Source organism: Leucopleurus acutus (assembly GCF_964270905.1).
Source record: "Leucopleurus acutus genome assembly, chromosome: 19".
In the NCBI taxonomy this organism is placed as follows: Eukaryota; Metazoa; Chordata; class Mammalia; order Artiodactyla; family Delphinidae; genus Leucopleurus; species Leucopleurus acutus.
In genome coordinates, this window is record NC_139161.1 from 20456041 (window position 1) to 20479823 (window position 23783).

Below are 23783 nucleotides of genomic sequence, written 5' to 3' on the forward strand. Positions count from 1 at the left end.
GGCCACAGGCCACCTAAACAAACCCCAGCCCTGACCTCCTTCCAGCCTGGACACAGACTCTCTCCACATGGTGGAGACTTACAAACACACCCAGCTGGGGTTTACGGGAGACCCTGTGTAAACAAGCAGAGAAGGAAACAAACCAGGAACTCAGCCCTTGCTGCAGGAGGGGAGGGAGCACAGCCAGGTCGGGGGAGAGACCATGACAAGAGAAAAACAAACAGTGCAAGGGGCCTGGGCTGGGGTTCCAGTGCAGCCAACGACTGGTTGAAGGTCCTAGGGCAAGTCACATGCCCTCAGTCTTGCCCTCTGTAAGGGGGAGGGATGGTCCAGGCACCTCTAAAGCCCCTCTGGTTCTGAGTCTATTTGGACAGAGAGAGCCCAGTCCAGCCCATCTACCAGGTCAGGACCCTCTCCCCGTCTCAAGGTTCTACCCCTGCCCGCCACGCATCCTTGCTCTGTCTGCTGCCCCTCTGGCCCTGCCTCACTCCCCCACCCGCCTGCTTACCCTCACCTTGGCCAGCCCCTCTGCCTGCCCCGTGCTTTTCTGCACGTCCCTCCTGCCAGGGGACAGACCAACTAAAAATAGTCCCTGCAGCCTTTCTCGCCCACAGCTGCCCAAAGAGCAGGAAATGAGGGGGGCAGGGAGGCCCATGTCCTGCTCTCCCCCACAAACTCCCAGCCCCAAATCAGGTCCAGCCCTCCAGCCTGGGGCTAGTGCCAACTTGGCCATCTCGAGGGCATCCCACACCCCTTCTCTAGGGGGAGGCCTGCCCAGAAGTGCCTACAATCAGAGAGCTGTCCTTACCCCACGGGAGGAGGAGAGAGGAGGCCAGCGGTCTAGAGGGAAACCTTCCCAATTTCTGAAAAATCAGTGCCAACCACATTGTGGGCACCGAAAGGGCAGGGCCTGGCTCCACTGACTGGTCTTTTGAGGGCAGAGGGAATTGGTGTGGGGAAGTTTGTGCTGGTTTTCTTCATCCTGGCCCAGCTGGAAGGAAGACAAAATAGTGCCCCAGCCTCAATTACACTAATCCCCTGCCCCCCCAAACGTGTGGGTGCAGACAGAGGGGTTTCGGTAGCCCCCCGCCCCCCCCCAGATACCATGGGTAAAAAGCTCAAGAGGCTAGATCTTGGCTCCCACACAGAAAGATGGAAGCCTGGAGGCAAGAAGAGGCCATGCCTGCCAGGCTGGGCAGATGCTGCGCTGAAGCTGAGTCAGAGGTTAGGAGGGAGGGGCCGGGGTGCTGGGGCACCAGGGGCTACAGTGCCCCCACCCCTAACCCATCTGGGATTTCTGACACCTCCCAGCCCTGGGAGAAGGCCCTCCCCACGCAGGAGGAAGGAAACCAGCTTAGCGATTCTCTGGAGGCCTGCAGAGCAGCCCTGCACCATGAGGCAGGCGGGAAACCCAGGAGTCCTGGCGCCCGGCCCAGAGAGTGAATGAGAGAAATACCTTGGAGTGGAGGAAACAGCCCAGAGTGAGGCAGACACATGGTGCCCCAGCAGCTCCCAGATGTGGCCCTTAAGGAGGAACTGGCCAGAGGGGCTGGATGGGGCAAGCAAACACATTTCTGAACAAGAAGAGAGAAGAAAGCAGAGCCCTGGGGATGGGCAGGGGGCCGGGCCAGCCGGTCTCTCACCTACTCTCCTCTCCTCCCGGTCAAAGTCCGAAATGCTGAGGTTAAGGGCACTAAATATCAAAGAGGTCCTGGGGTCCTAGGTGTGCTCTCCAGTTCCCCTATCTCCAGACCCCAGCCTGTTTGTTCCTGAGCTTCCCCTGGCACCCCTTCCCTGGGGCCAAGCCAAGCCAGGAGTCAGCAGGCCCAAGGTGGTGCCTAGGAGGCCTGGGCAGTGCCAGGGGCAGCCCTCATACCATCCTCCCACTGGCTTCCCTCCTGCCTGCTCTCAGCCGCCACACATATCTCAGCTGTCGAATCCGATTAGGGCTCCTGCCCAGTGAGCCGGACAAGGAGGCCACTGGGCAGGGGAGAGACAGGCACAAGGACGCTGAACAGGAATGACAGGAGGAAGGTGGAGATGGGGCTCAGGGGAGAAGGTGTAGAGCCCCAGAGGAAAAGAGCTGGGGGCCAGCTACAACCTATATTAGGGGAATTCTGCAGCCCCTGGGGCAAAAAGCCTGTCTGCTTCCTCCATCCCCCAGATGGGCAAGGATGGGGGAAGGGAGCTGAAGACGGAGAGATGACCTAGATTAGAAAGAGAATCCCATCCTAGAAACCCCCCCGCCCCCCCCCCCCCCCCCGCCGGCGCCATTACTACCATTTGCACTGGGCTGTAGGATACATTGCTTTATGAGGTCTTTATGGCCGTATCTCTATTAGGCAAGCAGGTCTTGTTACTATAGCCATTTTTATAAATGAAGAAACCAGAGGCTTAGAGAGCTGTATGAATGCACATAGTTAAAAGAGCAAGCTGAGTCTCACATTCAGGCCTGATTCTCAGTGCACCGCTCACACCTCACACTCAGAATTTACTTTCCTTCCTGGGTCAAGAGCAGAATGAAGTCACACTATTATCCAAGTTTTCCTCTAAAACCAACCCTTCGGGGATCTGGGGAGTCATGGAGGGATACAGAACACACCCCACACCCAGACAGAGTTACCAGATAGGGATGTGCCACTCACCTACCACACAGAGAGCTAGAGGGGTTCCCTCAAAACGTGACCCATCTCTTCCATTGCTCCCCACCCCAGTCTGCTACGCCCAGAGGCGACACCCACACTTACAAACACGGTTACCCCGACAAGCCATACACCCCTCCTGCAAACCCACCAAGCCAGAAGGAGATGCCCTAGATCTTCAGAGAACAAGGCCTCTCAGCCCCCAATGAGAGGGACAAACAAGTCACTGTAAACAGTAGCTATCATCCAGCCCTCTCCCAGAGAGCCTGCAGGAGGGCAGAAGCTTTGGGGTAACACCAGGAGCCTGAGCTCTGAAAGCCAAGGAGCCCAGGGAGCTGGCATGGCTGGGCGGCCTCCCTGATCTGGTCCACACCCCCTTCCCCAGCCATCTGGGCTGAGTCTGTTCTGGCCTGGGCCACACTCTGGGATGTCTCAAGGCACCCAGTCACCTCCATCCTAAGATTATAGATCTTACAACCATATGGTACACACACACACACACACACACACACAGTGGGGGGGGCGCTTTTCATAGGTGTTGAGGTGTTGGCAGGGATGGGAAAGACAGCTCTTTAACCTGAAAGAACTTTCCCCAGAGAAAAAGGCCACACACACACACACACACACACACACACACACACACACACACACACACACAGAATTGTTCACAACCTCCACTACCCTCCAGCAAAGCCTTTGGCCACTCAAATGTGCAATGAGCCTGGAAGGGGGCACTGGTTCTACAAGGTGAGTAGGGAGTGGGGGGCAAAGTCCTGAGCTCTTAGGGCTGTGGGGGCAGAGAGGAAGCAAGAGAGAAATCTCCTAGGGAGTCTCGGGTCCCCGTCCGGCTCCCTGTCCGGCTCTCTGTTACCCCAGCTCTGCCAATTCTCCCGTCGAGGTGAGGTGGGGGAAGGGGGATTAGGCAATACTGCAAAGGAGGGTGCAGGGGCTGGGGCCCGGGCAGACCTTCCCCCCACTTGCCATTCTTAGATAGAGAACGGGAATGCCTCGAGGGGCGTGCAGCAAGGGCGCCGGAGGGCGTAGGGGCTCTGAGCTTCCAGACACCCTTCAGCTCCCAGGCTCCCACCTCCCTGGACTACAGCGAGCAGTGGGGGAGGAGGCATGGGGAAAGCCTGAACTGCCGAGAGGGAAAAGACCAGATCAGAAGCGGAGAGGCCAGGCGGAAGGCGGCCGAGGGAGAATTGGGAAGGGGTGTGCGTGGTCCTACCTGCTCAGGTGCGTGCCGGCGGGGGGCGATGGGGTTCCCAGGAGAACTGGGGAAGCCCTCTCAGCTCGATTCAGGATTCCCCCCTGCTTCTGGGTTAGGCTGCTGCAAGAGGCATGGGTTCCCGTTGGGTCCTAAAGCCCACTCTCCAACCAGGAGGCTCTCCCCACCCTCTCCCACCGTCCCTGACTGGGTCAGCGGATGCAGAGCTGAATTGATGGGGCAGAAAGAACTCACTGTAGAAAGACGAGGTCTGAGTCATGGGCTGGGACAGCAAGAGTCCCCAGTGTCAAATACACAGCACATGGCTGATTTTAGCTGAGGATATTATGGGACAGGAGAAGAAGACATTTCTTCTGCCTGCCCTGACCAGATGAATTTGGGCTTTGGGACTGAAGCTGGGGTTAAGATCGCTTTCCTAATCACTCCCAAGTAGCTTGGCTATTGAGAATTTGGGGAAGGGGGAGTTCACTTTGGATGGGAGCTCACTTCTACCCTCCCCCTCCTAGACAGAGCACAGTCTCCCCTTCTCTCCCCAACTATTCCTAACTGCCTAGAAGGCCACGCCAAGTGGGAAATAAAAGTCCTGATTTCCAGCAAGTAAAAAGAGCAGTATGACTTGGATAGCAGTTGGAAACTGGCAGTTCTATATCCTTAGATCTGGGAGTGTGTGCCGATATACAGAGCCAGGTGAGAGTATAAGCAGGTGGGGCTGGGGGAATTTGGGTTACATCCATTAGCAGAAATGGCAATTGTCAGTGAACGAAGGGGATGCAGAACCTAGGGGTCAACTCGGGCCCCTACCCAGCCCTTAATAGGATCCTGAGACTTTACTAGAATGAATATGTAAAAGAAAGAATATTTTCCCAGGTACGACTTAGGATAAATATAGAGGGGCAGAGGGCCTCTTATGCACAATTAGATCAACTTCAAGGTTACAGACCCCGTTTAGGATAGCCCACCTTCTCCAGAGGGAGAACTCAGGGTTGGTGGGCCAGGTGGGCCAGGGAAAGCTGCAGAGGGCTGGGGGGAGAACATTTTGCAAGGAGAGTTGCACATATCTCCAGCACCAGGGCAGGGAAAATGTCATGGGGTGAAGGGCCAGGGGAAGTCAGGGACAGAGTCGAGGGAAGGGAGAGGGCATGGCTTCTTCCTAGAAGAGGCAGGAACTGGGGAAAGGAGCTGGACGGGAAGTTTGGAGGGCCCCGGGGTGGAGTCCATGGGGTGAGCTCCGGTCAAGCCTTTCACCCTAATCTGCCTCAGTTCTCTCCCAGCTGTTAAACAGGGCTCTCGGTTCTTCCCAGGCAGTTAATGAGTGTTTACAGAAGAGCCCGGAGATATTCAAATCTCAGCTGGGCCACCACTACAGTTATAAAGCTCAATAAGGGCTGAGTGTCATTTGGGGAGGGGAGGAGTAGAGGAAGAGGGAAACAGACTACTCTCTTACAACCTAAGGATAAAGCCACGCTCACAGAGCAGCACAAGCCTCAGCTGCCACAGGATATCCTTGTGCCCAGGGATGGAGGTCACACACCTCCATCCCTCCAACCACCACCAAAGGATGGCCTGCAGCTAACTGTGGGCAGAACCCAGGCTACAGCTGGTCTTCATTAACTCCAGCCTTTTCCACCACCCCCCCCCCCACCCCATACTGTGAACCCACAGCTTCAACAGGCCCAGGCTGGAGGGGCTGCCCTAGCCCAACCTTGCAGCTGACTCTGGGGTGGGGGGCACTGCACCAAAGGCCAAGCTACCAGCTGAAAATAAGGTTGAAGCAAGACTCCCTTTTTGCCACTGGGAGCGAGCAGGGAGGAAAGAAAGGAGTGTGGGGCTGAGAGGGTGGAGGTGGGGGAATTTAGGGCAAGCAGCAGGCAGTGAAGTCAGCGGGATCGGGCCCGGAAACCCCTACACCCTGGGGCCAAGTCCTACTCTGGCTTCGCCTTCAGCTTGAGTCTTGGCGGGGCCCCAAACTAGGGAAGGCCCCAGCTGCCCCTTCCTGCCTCCCTCCCCCCACCCTTATTAAATACACATTTTATCTCTCAGCATCTTCATTATCTTAACTGAAGGAGACAAGCAGTGGATGGCAGCAGCAGAGAGCACAAGGGTGGGGGTGGGGGTGTGTGGGGGTGCGGGGAGCAGACGCACCCTTGTTATAAAGTGCTGATCTAGCTCTTTCAGGCAGTGTGGGAAACAGAGGAGGGATCAAAGGGAGCCAGGCTGATTCAGAACTCAATTAGAGCTTTTTTAAAAAAGAGCTGGCTCTCTCCTTTCGCCAGTCTTCAGACAGCCTTCACCCAGGCCCCTTGCACCCAATTAGCTTCTCCTGCCAGCGCCTTGGGCTGGGGTTGAAATCAAGCGGAGGCCAGAGGGCAAGGCTTCTTCCGCTACAGAACCACCTCTTCTGGGAGACGGAGACCTGCTGCTGTTCGTAGCTTAAGACAGAAATGTCTTCGAGGGCACCTGATCTTTTCGAGAGGAACCGGAGATCACATCTTTCCCCAGAAGTTAAAAAGTGGGACATCAGAGGGTTTCCCTGGTGGCGCAGTGGTTGAGAGTCCGCCTGCCGATGCAGAGGACGCGGGTTCGTGTCCCGGTCCGGGAAGATCCCACATGCCACAGAGCGGCTGGGCCCGTGAGCCATGGCCGCTGAGCCTGCGCTCCCGGAGCGGGAGAGGCCACAACAGTGAGAGGCCTGCGTACGGCAAAAAAATAAAAGTGGGACATCAGAGGTGGGTTCCTCCCTGATACCTTGCCAACTAGAGGCACAGCTTCTGGCCCATCTCTAGGGACATTAGGGAACATCCAGACAGGCACCCCCTCTTCCCAGCCTGTAGGTGGACTCTCTCCCCAAAGCCAAGGCTTTCTGGGAGCAACATGGAAGTTGCCTCAAGCAAAATACCACATCAGAGGGAGCCACTGGAACGCATCTGTGAGGCTGATAAACGCTGTGCTGACACATGTTGTAGGATGGAGCACCCCTCTTTCACAATGGCCTTCTCCACCTCAGTGCAAAAGCACGAGCAATGTCTGCCTCCAGATTAGAACTGTCCCCAAGATGGAGGGAGAGGCAGCATCTTACTTGGTCATGTATCTGTTCACTCAACAAGTTTATTGAATACCTCCCAGGTCTCAGGCACTGTACTAAGTGCTGGGGACAGATACAAATGTAAATAAAATCTCCATCTCGGCTCTCTCTTTTGGTCTCCCTCAGTAGTCAAGGTAACCTCTCCACAGATATTTTTTAAAAGCCCCAAGTCGTATCTCTTTCCTCCTTCCCAGTTCTTATTGCTGCATCTTAAAAGGACACTGAATAAAGGCAGGGAGCAATGAAGGGGAAGAAAGAGAGCTCTGCCGACTTTCTGGATCTCTGGATAGCTTGGACCTCACACTGTCTTGCCAGTCATCCAGCCACAGGCAGGTCTTCACTGAGCCAGAAATGTCAGTTGCAGCTCTGGGGTTGAAACTCATGCCAGTTTTATTGTGTCTGTGTGCGTTCCATGGCAATACCCACCAACACTCTATGGAACTTCATCTGCTACTGTGAAGAAAAATAAATAAACCAGGATACAGACACACAGCCCACCACCTTCAAGAGGAAGAATGTAGGTCAGCATCTCTGCCACTACTCCCTGTGAAACAGCCTATGCTCCTGGCAAAAAACAAGTAACCACAGACTCAGCCCAGCCCCTTAAAAATCCCACCACCTTCCCAGAGCTGTCAGCTTCAGTGAGAAAAGGACTTTCTTCCCCCTCAGTCTGCTCCAGCTGTCTGAATCACACTGAAGACCTCGCTGACAAACATGCATGCATCAGGTGTTGCTCCCACAAGGGCAGCGGAAGCCAAGCAGGGACTCTAAGTCAGCTTCACGCATCACTGACAGAACCAACCCTGCTCCAATTGCTGAAGTCTTAAGAGCATCAATGACCTAGAAATTGACAGTGTGGGGAGAATGCAAGGAAAGGAAACTAACAAACTAGTACACAGAAAACCTGATTTCCAAATACCAGGGGAAAGGGAGAGAAAGGAGGTAGAGGGGAAAGAAATTTGGCCCCTTTGAATCTGCAAACGCGATCTTGGCTCAGAGCCATGGAGGATGCATAGCAGCCCCACTGCGAGGCAAGCCATGTTCCTGACTCCAGCCCTGCAGTTAAGAGGAAGGCGCCAGGCCTCCAACACAACGAGGTGGGGAGGCTGCTCCTTTTTGGGCAGGATCCTACTGTGGACACAGAACAGACAGCAGCTGCCCACAGTGTGGAAACAAACTGTAAAGCAGTCACGTCTCTTAAGGCTGCAGCATCCAATAAAATGTAATTTAAATCAAGCCCCGCATCTGTTCTCAATCCCATTCAGTCTCTGCTTTCCATCAGCCTTCGGACAATCTCTGCAATTATGCTGGTTAACCCTTATAGCCCCAGACACTTTCCAAGCTTCTAGGTATAGAACTGTGTCCTCCCCTCACAAATTGCTCTCAGAGGGAATGAATGTTCTAGTAAAGGAGTGTGACGGTGAGACAGTCAGACTCCTGTCTATAGACTATGCGCTGCTACACACACCGGTGGGTAGTGTTCATTTCAGAGGGCTCTCTCTGTGTGCCCTTCTATCCCATACCACCTGCTGTAGACCAGATCACATTGCAAGGATACAGTGGGCAGCATGAACGAAACAGTGGCCAACAGATCATTTGTACACATATCAAGTTCTCAAACCCAAGCCATGTTGGGAAGGCGGGAGGAGGCACAAGAGCTCAGGGAGCAGCAGACTTGGCCACTGGCTCTCAGACCATTCATAGCGCACATGGTTTGCATTCCAAGCATTTGCTCGAGTTATAAAAGTACAGCAACCTCCCAAATGAAGCAAACTTAAGTTTCTCTTTTCCCCTTCTCTCAAAACTACCCCAGACCTATGCCTGCACTTTCGAGGCAGTCAGTGTTATAATGGTGCCCTCTGGCGTCCCCGTCACAAATTGCCATTTAATGCCACTGGAAACCAAACCCAGAAGAGAGGGGAGACTTGAGTAACCGTATGGATGCATTTACCTAGAAGACTGGGAAAATGAGGTGTCATTGAAAATCCAACCCCAGACGAAGGCATCTTGAAACAAGTGGCTTCATCTGAGGGCAGCCAGGACAGTGGGACAGTTTGGGGAGGATTTTCACAATTTTCACATTGCCTTCTGAAAGTCTGAGCTCTCCTGAAATGTGACAGCTTAAGAAAACAAAGAATGCAACTTGAAAATAAATATATTCACAGCCTGTAGTCACATCCTCCTTACCACCTCCACAAGCTTGGGAGTGCCCAAGACATTCAATGAGTCTTTAACATGTCACAATGTGGGGGTTTCCTGGTGGCGCAGTGGTTGAGAGTCCGCCTGCCGATGCAGGGGACACGGGTTCGTGCCCCGGTCTGGGAGGGTCCCACATGCCGCAGAGCAGCTGGGCCCGTGAGCCATGGCCGCTGAGCCTGCGCGTCCGGAGCCTGTGCTCCGCAACAGGAGAGGCCACAACAGTGAGAGGCCCGCGTACCACAAAAAAAAAAAAGTCACAACGTGGAAGTATGTGCAACATGAACACAGTATACTCCAAACAGAAAGACATTCTTTGATCAAAGTGTCCTCCAGATCTCCACGTGGACTTGCTGATTTTCCTGGATCAACCCCTTTTTCATTCTTCTTCCTCTAGTCCAAAAATTCTTTAAAATACACCAATGTTTGAGGAAACAGAGATAAATATATAAACTTTCCACAGCCTAAGTCTGTATACTTGCAAGCATGTTGTTAGAGGCACACTAGAGGTAGAGGCAGTGAATGTAATTAAAAAGGGTCTACTTGGTAGTTTTTAATGCATAAACATAATAAGACCCAAAGATAAATAATTCTGTGCTAATATTCACGAATTTATAGCTTAAATTTTATCAGTTTTAAGTAAAAAAGGTCATGTTTGCTTTCAGACCTAAGTGTATATAAAGTAATAAAATGAAGATTCCATCCCTCTCCAAATGCCAGCCAGATACTTTTAGGCAGAGTATTAGTGTAAAAGAAAAGAATTTAAGGCAATCCAGTAGCTAAGATATTTCCAACTAAAGCTTTGTCCTTCAGAGCATGCTCTATTTCCTTCTCTTCAATCTTCAGAGACACCTGCAAAGAGAAAAGCACTTTTCATGGTGGAGAACTCACAAAAGCAGTTTTTATTACACAAACTTCTACCGTATTAAACTTGTCTCACAAGAGGCAAGCAAGTTAAACACTGCTTTTGCAATAGCCTGAAAAAATAAAAAATCTCATTCATACTACAGCCCTATCTTCACACACCTTAAACCCTACCTAACAAAAAAATTGTTTATCTAATTGTGGTCATTTTTGAATCTTTACTTTAGCAAAAGATAAGCTCGCCAAAGCAGGACAGTTAAAAGCAATGTCACAAAGAAGCAGTTCGTTGTACCTTTGCGAAACGCCTTTCCTTGTTTTTCTTTAATCCGAAAATGCCTCTGGCCTCCAAGAGCCCTGAAAGTGACAAACACTCTGACTGGTCCACAGCTGCCACCTGCTGTTTGCGACAGACGTTACTATAGGCTTCATATAACTGAGAGGAAACAAGGGAGAACAAATGTTGCTTAAAGGTCATATCTTTTTTTTTTTTTTTTTTTTTTTTTTTTGCGGTACGCGGGCCTCTCACTGCTGTGGCCTCTCCGGCCGTGGAGCACAGGCTCCGGACGCGCAGTCCCAGCGGCCATGGCTCACGGGCCCAGCCGCTCCGCGGCATGTGGGATCTTCCCAGACCGGGGCACAAACCCGTGTCCCCTGCATCGGCAGGCGGACTCTCAACCACTGTGCCACCAGGGAAGCCCAAAAGTCATATCTCTTGTAACCCTGTAATCTTTTAAAAGAATGTGAATCTGGGTTTGCAAAATAGTTATCCGAATACCCTAATTCTCTCCCTTTTCAATGAAATCCTTGAAAAGGCATTTTGGAGATACTGCCAAAAACCGATACTGTAATGCAAGAAAGGGGCTTTATATATTTCATAGGGAGAGGCAGAAATAAAGGGGAGAAGATTAATGGTAAAGTCTCAACCACAACCCAAGGGAAATAAAGTCAGCTGCCTTTTACATGATACCAGTACTTATTCTTACTGTTAAAATCCATTTTTAATTCACATCAGCTGGAGCGTGATAGGCCTTTTGGAAAATATCTGCTCTGCAAAGCAGATTCTCATCTCCACCCCAGCTCCATCTGCTGAGATTCCCAACTAACCTTCCCCAGAGTGACCTCTTTGGTTTTCAGCTGCCTGGTCAAGAGCAGCAAAGAGCAGACCAAGATCTTCTGCTGAAGAGGGAAGGAATCTTGTGCTCCTTCTTGGCTCAAAGTCATTCTGTTTCCATCAACTTCCGAAATGACTTGTGATATGTGAATAACACCAACCTGCTTGGGAACCAGTGACTCAGAGGGTGATTTACCTATAGAGTAAATAAATCAAGCTTAATTAGATTTTTAAAATATTGTGGGTATTGAGACAGATGATATTAAGTTTTAACAGAAGGAAATTCAAGAGCAAAGCAGAAGTTCCAATTCTGTAACTAGAAGCCAAAGGATGAGACAAAATGTGATCCTTAGAAAGATGCCAAAGTGTGACATGACTTGGAAAGTACAGTTATCCTTCTTCTGGGCAGAACAGTGAGCTATTTTATCCTGTAGAGTGCAATTTAATGTCAGAGAGACAAAATCCACCTCGTGAAAGAATAAGGACCAGACAGAGAACCAATGTACTCAGCCTTGCTTGGAAGGTTCCTAATATCTCAAAGGCAAAGGATAGAACCTTGAAACAAAGATGGCTGGGCCTGGTCTTTTTTTTTTTTTTTTTAATTCATTTATTTATTTTTGGCTGCGTTGGGTCTTTGTTGCTGCGAGCAGGATTTTTCTCGTTGCGGCGAGCACGGGCTACTCTTTGTTGTGGGGCGGGCGTCTCTCATTGCGGTGGCTTCTCTTATTGCAGAGCACGGGCTCTAGGCACACCGGTTTCCAGAGTTGTGGCTCGTGGGCTCTAGAGTACAGGCTCAGTAGTTGTGGTGCACAGGCTTAGTTGCTCCGCGGCATGTGGGATCCTTCCCGGGCCAGGACTCGAACCTGTGTCCCCTGCATTGGCAGGCAGATGCTTAACCACTGTGCCACCAGGGAAGTCCCTGGTCATTTTTAAAGGCTCAAAAAATTACCTAATATTTCAAATCAAATGAGTGGCTAGGGGACTTCCCTGGCGGTCCAGTGGTTAAGACTTCACCTTCCAATGCAGGGGGTGCGTGTTCGATCCCTGGTTGGGGAACTAAGATCCCACAGGCCTCACGGCCAAAAAACCAAAACATAAAACAGAAGCAATATTGTAACAAATTCAATAAAGACTTTAAAAATGGTCCACATCAAAAAAAGAGTGGCTAAACGTGGACAATCCTACCTAAGTCCTCTAGATAGCCTCCCCAAATGACCTCTGAGGTTGGGTTCATTTGCCCAAGCTGATCTCCAGGAGAGCAACACTTGAGAAAATGTCACTGGATATCTTAGCAGATAGCACCATCTCAGAGTCTGGAGGTTGGGAAACTGCCAACAAGCTTCGGAGGATTGTGGCCTCATTGTTTGGACGCAGGAATCGCAAGACAGGGGAGCGATTTGCTCTGTAACAACCTTTGCCTAAGGTTAATTCCTGAGACCAGGTCAGTTGTCTCACAAGAGTTTGCTTCTATTTCATGATCACAAATGGGATGCTACCGAGGACTAATCATCATGGAGAAACTGGAGATCAGCGATCAAACAAGCAGAATCTTAAAGTTGAGAGGAATTTAGAGGTCTAGTCTCGCTCCCTAACAACAGCTGAGTCTCTTCAAAACAATCCCAAAAAGTGGTCACTGGGCTTCCCTGGTGGCGCAGTGGTTGAGAGTCCGCCTGCTGATGCAGGGGACGCGGGTTCATGCCCCGGTCCGGGAAGATCCCACATGCCGCGGAGCAGCTGGGCCCGTGAGCCATGGCCGCTGAGCCTGTGCTCCGCAACGGGAGAGGCCACAGCAGTGAGAGGCCCGCGTACAGCAAAAAAAAAAAAAAAAAAAAGTGGTCACCTATCCAGCTTGTGTCTGAGTATCTTCAACACTGGTGTACCCACACTGTGTCAAAGCCCAGTTAGTGCTATTTATTGGAGAGTGTCCTCTTATATTTATTTCAAGTCAGTCTCCCTATAGCTTTCTAGAGCCATTAAAAGCTAACCACACCGGGACTTCCCTGGTGGCTCAGTAGTTGAGTCCGCCTGCCGATGCAGGGGACACGGGTTCGTGCCCCGGTCTGGGAGGATCCCGCGTGCCGCAGAGCGGCTAGGCCCATGAGCCATGGCCGCTGGGCCTGCGCGTCCGGAGCCTGTAAAAAGCTAACCACACCTACCAGAGGTCAAAAGACAGGAATTAGATTAATAATTTATGACAGGAATTCACAACCCCTTTTAGTTGTATGTGTGTAGGCGGTGCTCACAGGGTCCACTGATAAGCCTAAATGTTATTGGTAAGGGAAAAAAGGGAATAATGTGAAAAGTTGAAGAGAAACCAGTATCTAGTCTATGCATTGGCAAATATTACCTATCAGTCTAAGCACTAAGTTTGGCTAATTCTGAAATACTTTTATTAATTTTCTTTCAACAAGTTAATAAAAAAAAGAGTTTTCTGTGGAACTATGGTGCTAGAAACAATTTTAGTAACACTCAACCAGTGCAGGAGTGAAGGAAGAAACAATCAAATCAGACTGTCCTGTTTCTAAAGATTAAGAGTGGATATTAAACACAAGATATGTAGTTCATGGACATTTTACATCTGCCATAGCTAAGAGAACAAGGTTGAAGGAAAGGAAAATTAATTTTGTCATTTTTGTAAACGGCTGCAGTTTACCATAGCAATACTATCTTTGTACCTCCACCCTCCTAGACTTGTTTAAAGGCTTGTGATATCTCAAGTTGAACACAATTCTTTCCTGTCTGACTCTCTTACTTCCCAGGCTTTGCTTTCACCTATGTTGAGACGTAAAGTGCACTCAACGTAAGTACCCAGAGAGAAGCTGATCCAACCTTACTGTCTAGTTTTCATTCCTAGAGCTTGGAAAGAAAACTGACTCTGTCCCAACCATTCATGTAACACCCTGGAGAACTCATTTCCAGTAACACATGGATTATAGCACTGGCAGGCAAGATGGAAATAAAGTGGATGAAATTGATGAAAAACACGACACCCGTACACAAATGGGTGAGTGTGGATTTAACTGTGGATTTAACTATGCTCATTTCAGCTCTCTCTTTCCTCAGAGAAGTTAAGCTTCCAATTATAAAGGAAGACAAAAAGGAGATAAACTACTCACATTCAGACAGTGGTTTGAGGACAGTCTGGCTTTTGACATCTGACTCTACAATTTCAATAGCTCTCCTGTAAAAAAAAATATTTCTAAAATTAATTTAGGCTGAGCCAAACCAAACACCACACCAAACCACCAAAGCTCAAAAACAGGCACATTAACAAAAAGCAACATGTCTTATAACTTTAAAGCCCCCAGACAAAACTGGGTTATGTCTCAGCTCCAGGGGACTTAATTGCCTTGAAATAATTCATGGACCAGGGAATCTGAGAAACTTCAACACTACATGGTTTCCTATTACAGAGGCCAAGTAAGTCATCGTACACTGAGCCAATGATAACATTTTGAACAAGGAAAACCTGTCATGGATGGGAGAGAGGACACGTAGTGTGGGTGCTTGACTAAGAGAGCCAGTACCGCCCATACGCACCAGACCTAAGAGGAGGGTCCTCGGTTATCTCCGCACAGGATATGTGTAGGCTAGAACCACACTGGCCTACTTGACTCTTGCTCATAGTTGCAGTCTTTACCCAAGTAGTTCGCTGACTAGGGGAAACTTTCAAATCCAGGATGACACCATCTAGCAATAGGAAGAGCTGACTCTCCCACTGCTCTCTCCAAAGTACTTTGCCCACAGGAAGCCATAAGCCAGACCTGGATCTTCTGCATCGCAGTAGGGGGAAGTTGGACCAGCGGGCCAACACAGCAAGTATCATTTTAATGGACCAAGTGTCCCTACTGGGAAGGAAGAAATTTCATCAGTCAGCACAGAGGCTTTCCCCAGCAGGAGGGGCCGGGGGTTGGGAAGGGAGAGAGAGGTCTGGAGTACAACTGTGGGGGACCACCAACTGGAGGAAGGGGTGCTCACAAAAGCAAAGGAAGGGAAAAAAATGTCTAAAGGCAAAGATGGTTCAGGTCCATAAATAAACCTGCTTGAGACCAGCTAATGGAAAAGTAAACTGGAGTCTTTTTTAATACAAATGTAATTAACCAATCTATAATCACCACAGGGAGTGCCAGCAACATCTCATTTGTTTCTCCCTCTGTAGGTAATGGACTGATAATGTTTCAGACATTAACATGGTGGAAATGCAGAGCTCCCCACTGAGAAACAAGTCTTCCTTTCTGAGTGTAAAAAGTGGCAGAATGGAGCCTCTTAAGCCACACTCACTTGAGTTACATGAGACAATTAACAGCATTTTTTTTTTTTAATAAAAGCAGCCAACAGTGCCATAACTCACCTGCAAACATCTAGCGCTTTGCGAACATCTCCCGAAACAGCAGAGACTTTGCGGGCACAGAACTGAATGGCAGCATTGTCCAGGACCTGATCTTTAGATGCCTTTGAACAAGACATAGAAGATGACAGTTTGAACTATAAGACTTCCCCTCTGCAATTTAGGTCCCAGACTTGATTGACCAACCTTTAGGATCTAAGACGCCTTTTCTGCTTAGAAGTAAATGGGGATTTCATACATTTAAGCATTTTGTAGGAATGTGGTAGAGGTTCACAAAGGGAAAAAAAAGCACTTGAAACTCAAATTAGCAAAACTAAACTAAACTAAAACCTATTTGGTCATTTCCAATAGAGAAAGTGTTTTCATAGGTCCTATTTTATAAATTTATTTAGGGCTGTGTTGGGTCTTCGTTGCTGCGCACGGGCTTTCTCTAGCTGCGGTGAGCGGGGGCTACTCTTCGTCGTGGTGAGCGGGCTTCTCACTGAGGTGGATTCTCTTGTTGTGGAGCACAGGCTCTAGGCACTCAGGCTTCAGTAGTTGTGGCACGCGGGCTCAGTAGTTGTAGCTCGCGGGCTCTAGAGCGCAGGCTCAGTAGTTGTGGCGCTTGGGCTTAGTTGCTCCACAGCATGTGGGATCTTCCCAGACCAGGGCTCGAACCCGTGTTCCCTGCATTGGCAGGCGGATTCTTAACCACTGCGCCACCAGGGAAGTCCCCATGGGTCCTATTTTAAAAGGCCATTAGAGAAGCATTTGGGTGACTCCTCTAACTCTTTTTATTCCAACACTAAGGCATCTAAAATGGAGCCAAGAGTAGAAATTCATATAAAAATGAACGGGCTATAGGAACTCCCTGTTTAGTAATGCAATCAAAGCAAAATATTTTTGAACCACCTTCACAGGTGATACAAGGAACACTCAGCTTGGTACAATGCTTGGCACTCACCTGATTAAGTCGATCCTGCAGGATAGTGGCTATCTGATTTTTGGTATAAGGTGGGAAGTTCAACAGCCGTGGCTTACATTTTTCTCTAGCTTGAAGCCTTGGCAGGATTCTGTCTGTGAGATCCAGGGTATTAGCAATACCTGAGGAGGAGATAAATGACACTAAGCATCATTGGTCAAATCATCGTAAAAGGAAAACCAAACCCTCTGAAAGCTGAATAAGGGACTTCCCTGGTGGTCCAGTGGTTAAGACTCCACGCTCCCAATGCAGGGGCCCGGGTTTGATCCCTGGTCAGGGAACTAGATCCCGCACGCTGCAACTAAGACCCAGTGCAGCCAAATAAATAAATATTAAAAAAACAAAAAAACACCCACCAAAAAACTGAATAAAATTTCCAGTTATAATCCAGCATTCCAACAGTTGCTTCGCACTTTCCCCCACCCCCACCCTCAATACCCATTAGATAAGATGTGTATAATCATCGAAGAATGCTCTTTTTGAGTTACGTTTAGAATTGTTCAATTATAAGCAGGATCAGATACTCCCAAAAGCAATTGTCTCTGAAATGCAGCATTATGTCATTTCTATCCAGAGTTAACAAAGTTGACTTGACTTAGATTAAGGTTCATATTATCTTATAGTAACTTTCTTATTTTGGTAAGAAAGCAGAAAGCTGGTGTAAGATCAAATAATAGTTGATAAGGGAATTCCCTGGTGGTCCAGTGGTTAGGACTCGGCATTTTCACTGCTGGGGCCCAGGTTAAATCCCTCGTCGGGGAACTAAGATCCCGCAAGCTGCATGGCACAGCCAAAAAACAAAACAAAACAAAATATGTGATGAATAAACTGAAGAGATTAGAAAAAGGTCTTTAGAACCACCATGTAACATAAACAACAGAGCACTAACCAATCAGCACCAACCGAGAATTGCTTAGCCATGGCCATTCAAACAGTGTGTACAGTACATCCTGCCCTCTGCTGTCCAGCTGATCCATCTCGTCCAACACCAACACACTACAAAAAAAGAGAAACAATTAGTATCCATGTTCACCTTAACTCTCCAATCTGTTTGATCTGGGCTGACACTAGGTCACATTCCTACAGCTAAGACCAGTTTGAAGGGCTTCCCTGGTGGCGCAGTGGTTGAGAGTCCGCCTGCCGACGCAGGGGACACAGGTTCATGCCCCAGTCCGGGAAGATCCCACATGCCGTGGAGCGGCTGGGCCCGTGAGCCATGGCCGCTGAGCCTGCGCGTCCGGAGCCTGTGCTCCGCAACGGGAGAGGCCACAACAGTGAGAGGCCCGCGTACCGCAAAAAAAAAAAAAAATAAAAAAAAAAAATAAAAAGACCAGTTCGAAGATCATAATCTGTCCCACCTCCAGTCACTGTTATGATGATACCCCCCATCATCACCAGAAAGTAACATACAGGTTTTTCAAGTAATTAGTTTAAAAACATTTTCCCCCAATTTAAAATTAGAAGGCTTTTGTTTTTTCTTTTCTTCTTTCCCTTTAAGCTTATGTAACTACCCCTCAGAGAGAAAATATAGGAAATGTTCTTTTTATGAGCAAACTGATACATTCAAGAGACGAGAATGTGAGTTTGTGGGCAATGGATCCTGCAGATTTTCACAGAGCAACATGCAGCAGAGCAATGCTTACATCATGGGGCCCTTCTCCGCAGTCATATGGTTTTCCAGTTTCCTCATTATGTCCTTCCCAGCTGGCCTGGATACTTCTTCCAGACAAATCTCCTGAGCAATGGCTGGGAATACAGCCTGGGCACTCCTCAAGGACATGCAATTCAGCATGATAGTTTTAAAGCTTTTCAGTTCCTTCTAGAAAGATGCAAACATGCGAGTTATTTTGGCCTCAGATAAAGGTTTGATGGAACCTGAAGTGTCTTTGAAGAGTTAACAGCATACAAGAGAATAAGGTCCACTTTCATTTGGAAAGATTTAGACAGTGAAATTAAAAATGTCTTATTTTGGGGAAAACTGCAGTGCCCTAAGCACTTCTACTTTTTCTTAACCCTTGATAACCAAGTGTCATTTTGGCAAGAGCATCATAATTCAGACTCTCAATGTACCTTGAGGTCTTGCAGAATTCGGCTTAAGCAGGCAGTTTTTCCAGTTCCAGGAGCACCAGAAAGATAAAGACTTCCAGCTTTCTTCCCACAGATGTGCTCCCTCAGGAAATTCCTGATGACATCCATCTCCTTTTCCCTGGCAGGCAGCTGATCTGGGACAGCTGTAGTCAGGACCTGCTTTGCTTGCTGGTAGCAAGTACCTGTGCCAGACATGAAAGGACAATTAGACACAACAGAGGTGACTGAGAAGACCCACCAGGTTTCACTTGGAATCACCAGCCATGTTTATGAGGCTGCACTAACAGTTGCCATGTAAGAACCAACCTTCTTGCTTGAGAAGTCTCAGACATGCAGATTCTTTCTCCAGTGGACACCTCTGCTCAGAATTTGTTGCGATGTCTTGACCTTTTGGAACTGAGGAACATATTTTGTTTTGGTGAAGTCTGGCTTGTTCTCTTTTGCTAGGAGACTCCGTTGTCAGCTGATTGTCAAATACCAATCTGCGCCCCTTAGAGGTACGTGAGCGAGGGGGACCATTTTCTTTCTTGCTTTGCTTTGGTGGAGAACAGGGAGGTAAACGGGGAGTGTTACACAGGTTGTCGTCACCTGAAACATTAAAATCAAAATGTGGTCATTCATAGCAGTGGATAGTAAAAGGACTTGGAAAGATCTCTGCATCCCCCCCAAAAAGGGGGATGAATTTCTATCACGGTCAGAACCACCAAAATAAAATGCCTCTCACCCAGAAGCAAATAGTGGCCACCAGATGGCACCACTGAGTCTTACTATTTGGTAGAGGTTTTAGTGGGATGAAATTCTAGGATTGCTCTAAAACAGGGTTTCCCAACCTTGGCACCATTGATATCTTGGACCAAGTAATTTTTCATTGTGGGGGACTGTCCTGTGCACTGTAGAATACTGAGCAGCATTCCCAGCCTTTATTCACTATATCAGTATCACCCCCTCAGTTATGACAACTAAAAATGTCTCCAGATCCTACCAAATCACCCCTCATTAAAAACAGATGATCTAAAACAAGAAAGGAAAAAACAAACAAAAAATAATTTTAAAAAAAAAGGAAAGAAAAAGAAAGGATTACCAACCACTGCTCTAAAACAAGAATTGTCACCTGTTTTTCTTAATTTCACAACTAACGAGGCAAGTTTCAAAATACTATATAACTAACTGCAAGGTCGTTTAAAACACTGACAGAACCAAGTTCAGTATTAAGGAACTGAAGATCAGACCTATTAAGTAGTTCGGAAAGTGATCTCAATAAGTAGCTTAACTCTGAAGTTCAGTAAGCACTTAGCAACCATTCTGAAAATAACCAAAGGGAACAGAGTGGTCTTAACTGAACTCAGGAAGCTGTTTCAAAGGCATCTTATTATTGAGAAAGAGAGGTCGAGAGCTACCCGTCAAAAAGTTGTACTCAGATAATGGATAGCTTACCCAGACGTTTTCTGGGGCTCAGAGGCAGAATTTTTGCACAAGGAGAACGGGGTATGGCCTGGACATTTGTCAGTTCTAGTTTGGTGTCACTGGAGTTTTTAGCTTTGTCCAATGTCCGAGGCTGTTTCTTTTTTGGAAAACTGATCGTAGCCTGTGACTGGGAGCGGGTTTGAGGCATGACGGCAACACAGCTGCGTACAAAAAAAGAGAACAGGACAGCCAGTCAATATGTAAAAGTGAAGAAAAAACAACTAACACGTAACTTATACCGAAGATCGAAATTCATTTCATAAGTAGATTATGTTGTAACAATATTTTAGCATTTAATTTTGCTTCATATCCGAATCTATGCAACAATAGCGAACACCACCTACTACGAGTAAAAGGCTGTCATAAACATTTTAGGTATTAGCTCCTTTAAGTTTTACAACCACCTTAGAGGTAGGTACTATTATCCTTATCTTAATGATAAAAAAAACAGAGGCAGAGAGGCCTAACGTCACAGCAAAGCAGGATATAAGACCAGCCATTCTGGCTCCAGAGCCCAAATTTTTAACCACTCGAGACGTACAATAACAAGTTGACCTTAATTGGCGTCCATAGTACTTCTACCCCCCCTGGCTCCAGGCACGGGGTACATCGTTAACACCAGCTTAGCCCAGCAGCCTCCCACATTTACAGGCTTCCTCAAGCCCTCACTCCGCACTCAATCCCCGCTCTACCCAACTCTCGGCCCCACATAGCCCCAGATGTTCGGGGAACGTCTCCCTCCTGCCGCACTCAACACAACTGCCAGAGCACTCCGAGGGCGCACGTCTCCCTTCCCTACCCCGACCTTCTCACCCTCCCGCGATCTGAGCTCTCCTCCTCTTACGGAACCCGCGGTCCTCGCCCTAGCCCCTCACCCAACTCCGCCGCCCCCCAGGACTCGGGCCTCCTCTCCTTTCCACCTCACAGTGCTGCGTCACCTCAGTGCCGGCGCCTTCTCACGTCTCCCACAGAAAACTAAAGGGACTGTCCACGACAGGATCCTGGACAAACACCACACCGTCAGCCGGAGAGCCCAGACGCGCTCGCGCCAAATCTGCACAGCCGCAGCTTTCCCGCCTCCCGCCAAAGCCCGGCCACGTTTCTGATTGGGTGTCGCCAGAGCGCCGCACGCCTTGGCCCCAGCCCCCTCCTTCACAACCAATCAAGCGGGAAGGCGCACAACCAATAAGAGAGCCTCAGGTCTCAGAGCCACCATGAGGCCACGCCCACCGAGCCGTCGGGGCAGTCTACATCCGGGGCCTCGGCGGAAAGATGCGCGCTTGCGCCGGGGCCGACTGAGTGAGGCCCGGCGGGAGCTGTAGTCTTTGCCGCTCGCGACTGTATTCCCACGCCCTTCCTTCAATACCTTCTCACTGCTGCACATACCCATTTTTTCCTTACCCTAATGGGCTATATTTTCAGAGAGCTACTACATAATACCTGCCATTATTTGGGCGGTTCTGGGTGCAAGGTATGATGCTAGGCGCTTTACATATAATGCCCAACACTGCAAGACACAAAGCAAATGTGCCGAGGGTTAGTTAGAGGTCACAGAATTTTGGTGGCCTCGAAGGGCCTAGGTCCATTTCCTGACAACCAAAAGCAATGTTTCTTTGTAAAGTTATACATACATACATAAATACACTGCACTTCATCACAGTATCTCCCTGATTTGTGTTTCAAGGGTGAGAAAAAGGGCCAGGCCTTTGCTTTTATTTTGTTAAAGGTAAGAATACGATATTCTGTGCACCTTCCTATCATTAATCCCATTAATCCACACAATGTGGGGAGTGGAGAGGATTATGGCCCCTTAATTTTAAAATATATATATTTTTTATGGCTAAATACAAGGGTTTCAGGGCCAGAGAAGACCACTACAGATGGAGTGGCAATCTGAACTTTTAATGAAAAATATAAATTAAAGCAGTAATTTACAGGCCAGCTTCCAATGCTAACAACCCAGGTTCCACTAAAAACCCAAATCCACTTCTAGGTGATGGTAAGCATGTATCTGTCATCCTTCAATATCAAATGAAACAGAGCAAGCCGAGAAATAGGGAAACAATAATACAATCAACTTAATTGTAGTTCATTCATATAGGAGATAAAAACCAATATTGAGTGCTTGTGTGTGCCAGGGGCTGAGCTCTGGTATTTTACCTATATCACCTTATTAATTCTCACAGGCACCCCCATGAAGTTGGAATTATTTCCATTTCACAAATGAGAAGACTGAAATAGAGAGGTTGAGTAAATCTGCCCAAGGTCACACAACTAGTAAGTGGAAGAACTGGAATTCAAACTCAGGAAGTCTAACAGGAGATCAAACTCCTGACCACTTAAAACATACCGAGGGGGAACAGACAGATGCAGGTTTTAGAGGGAGAGATGGCGAAGGAGCACATCTGGGGAAGGCTTTCTAGGAGCTGAAAACTACAAGAGTGAAGAGCGTAGGCTGCCACGAATGGAGAAAGCGCTACCACAGAATGGAGACTTTTTTACCAGCTGGTATTTCTGATCTCTTAACAGGGGAACAGAACTAGAAAGAAGCAACTTTCACTGTTCATATTTATTTTTATAACCTGGACACCTAAAACTTGTCCTTCATAACCAGAAATGGTAGTAACAAGTGCCCAGCCAGCTTTTAAGGGATGGTGGTGAACAACTACCTCAGTTACAGTGGGACAGAGGGGGCAGAGGAAGCCATGAGTACTTAACGTGCATATTGGAGCCTATGAAAGCATTCACCAGGACATATAGCACCGGTCCAAGAAAAGCCTACAAGAATAAGTGACTATTGTGGAAGCAGGCAGAGAATCACAGAACGTCCAGATTGAAAGTTCTCTAAAAGGTTACCTAGTTGAAGTTTTCTCTTTTCACTACTCCAGTAACATGATGAGCATACCATCATACTGTTTCTCACTTCTGTGCCTTGTCCTTGCTGTTTCCTGTGTCTGGAATGCCAGTCACCATCCTCCTGCCCTGGCTAATTACCATAAAGCCTTTAATGCCCCGCATAGGTTTCCCTTGGTGGCTGTCCTGAAGTCTTCTGCTAGACTCTGAGCTCCTTGGCGGCAAAGACCATGTCCTATTCGTCTTCATATTGTCGGTGCCTGGCACAGAGTAAAATACGCAATCAACGCTTGCTCAATGAATGGAAAGGACATTCCTGCCAAGTGGATATCCATCTTTTGCTTGAACATTTTTTTGTGGTCAGACAGCATACAGTCCTTTAAATCTCACACCCCTAAACCTAGGAGTGGAGAATCAATTCAATTATGTGTAAAAACAATCCAGACTGGGCTCCAGTGATGTCAAAGACGAAGCATTTCCCCATAGTTATCCTCTGGGGTGGTTAGGATCCTGAGGTTGACATTTTAGTTCTCTTACCTCTGTCTGCAGAGTAATAGGAAGTCAGAGACAGGTAGCTTCCTTGCAGTAAGTTGCAGTTAGTGGCTGGGCTGGGCCAGAAAATACTTAAAGAGGCACATTCACCATAAGCGGCTATGTCTTGGTAATAATTAAGGTAGACAAACTAGTGTCCTTATCACTTGCTAATCCATACACGGTGTCATGGAGGAAGGGACCAAATGACACAGGAAGAACCTGTCCGGCATCCTTATGTGTGTCTGTGTGCGTGCGCGTGTGCACTGGCGGGCACGTGCACACGTACACAGACTAGCAATACCATCCCAATAGGACGGAGAAAGCTTATAGGGTTAGGAAGTTGAGAGTCATCTAGGCAAGCTCTATTTGAGGGCTATTCAAAGTCACAGGAGGAACAATTAAATCAATAAAT

At 48.3% G+C, this 23783-nt stretch overlaps 2 protein-coding genes across 2 annotated transcripts in view; both read right to left on the reverse strand.

Annotated features, from left to right (window-relative positions):
* RARA (retinoic acid receptor alpha) overlaps positions 1–3945 on the reverse strand; it is a 43597-nt gene extending 39652 nt beyond the window's left edge. Inside the window, exon 1 of the mRNA XM_082860976.1 lies at positions 3871–3945. The gene's annotated coding sequence lies outside the window, so the exon portion shown is untranslated. The remainder of the gene's footprint in view (positions 1–3870) is intronic.
* A 5965-nt stretch (positions 3946–9910) lies between these two features.
* Positions 9911–21003, reverse strand: CDC6 (cell division cycle 6; the record flags this gene model as incomplete). Its single annotated transcript, XM_082860974.1, has 12 exons — positions 20923–21003; positions 19955–20145; positions 18827–19108; positions 18503–18702; positions 18076–18251; positions 17322–17428; positions 16415–16554; positions 15475–15575; positions 14240–14304; positions 11117–11319; positions 10305–10445; positions 9911–10000 (listed from the first exon to the last, which is right to left on the reverse strand). Exons 2-12 carry the CDS (start codon positions 20130–20132, stop codon positions 9911–9913), a joined length of 1683 nt encoding a protein of 560 aa, XP_082717100.1. The 5' UTR covers positions 20133–20145; positions 20923–21003.
* Positions 21004–23783: the final 2780 nt, after the last annotated feature.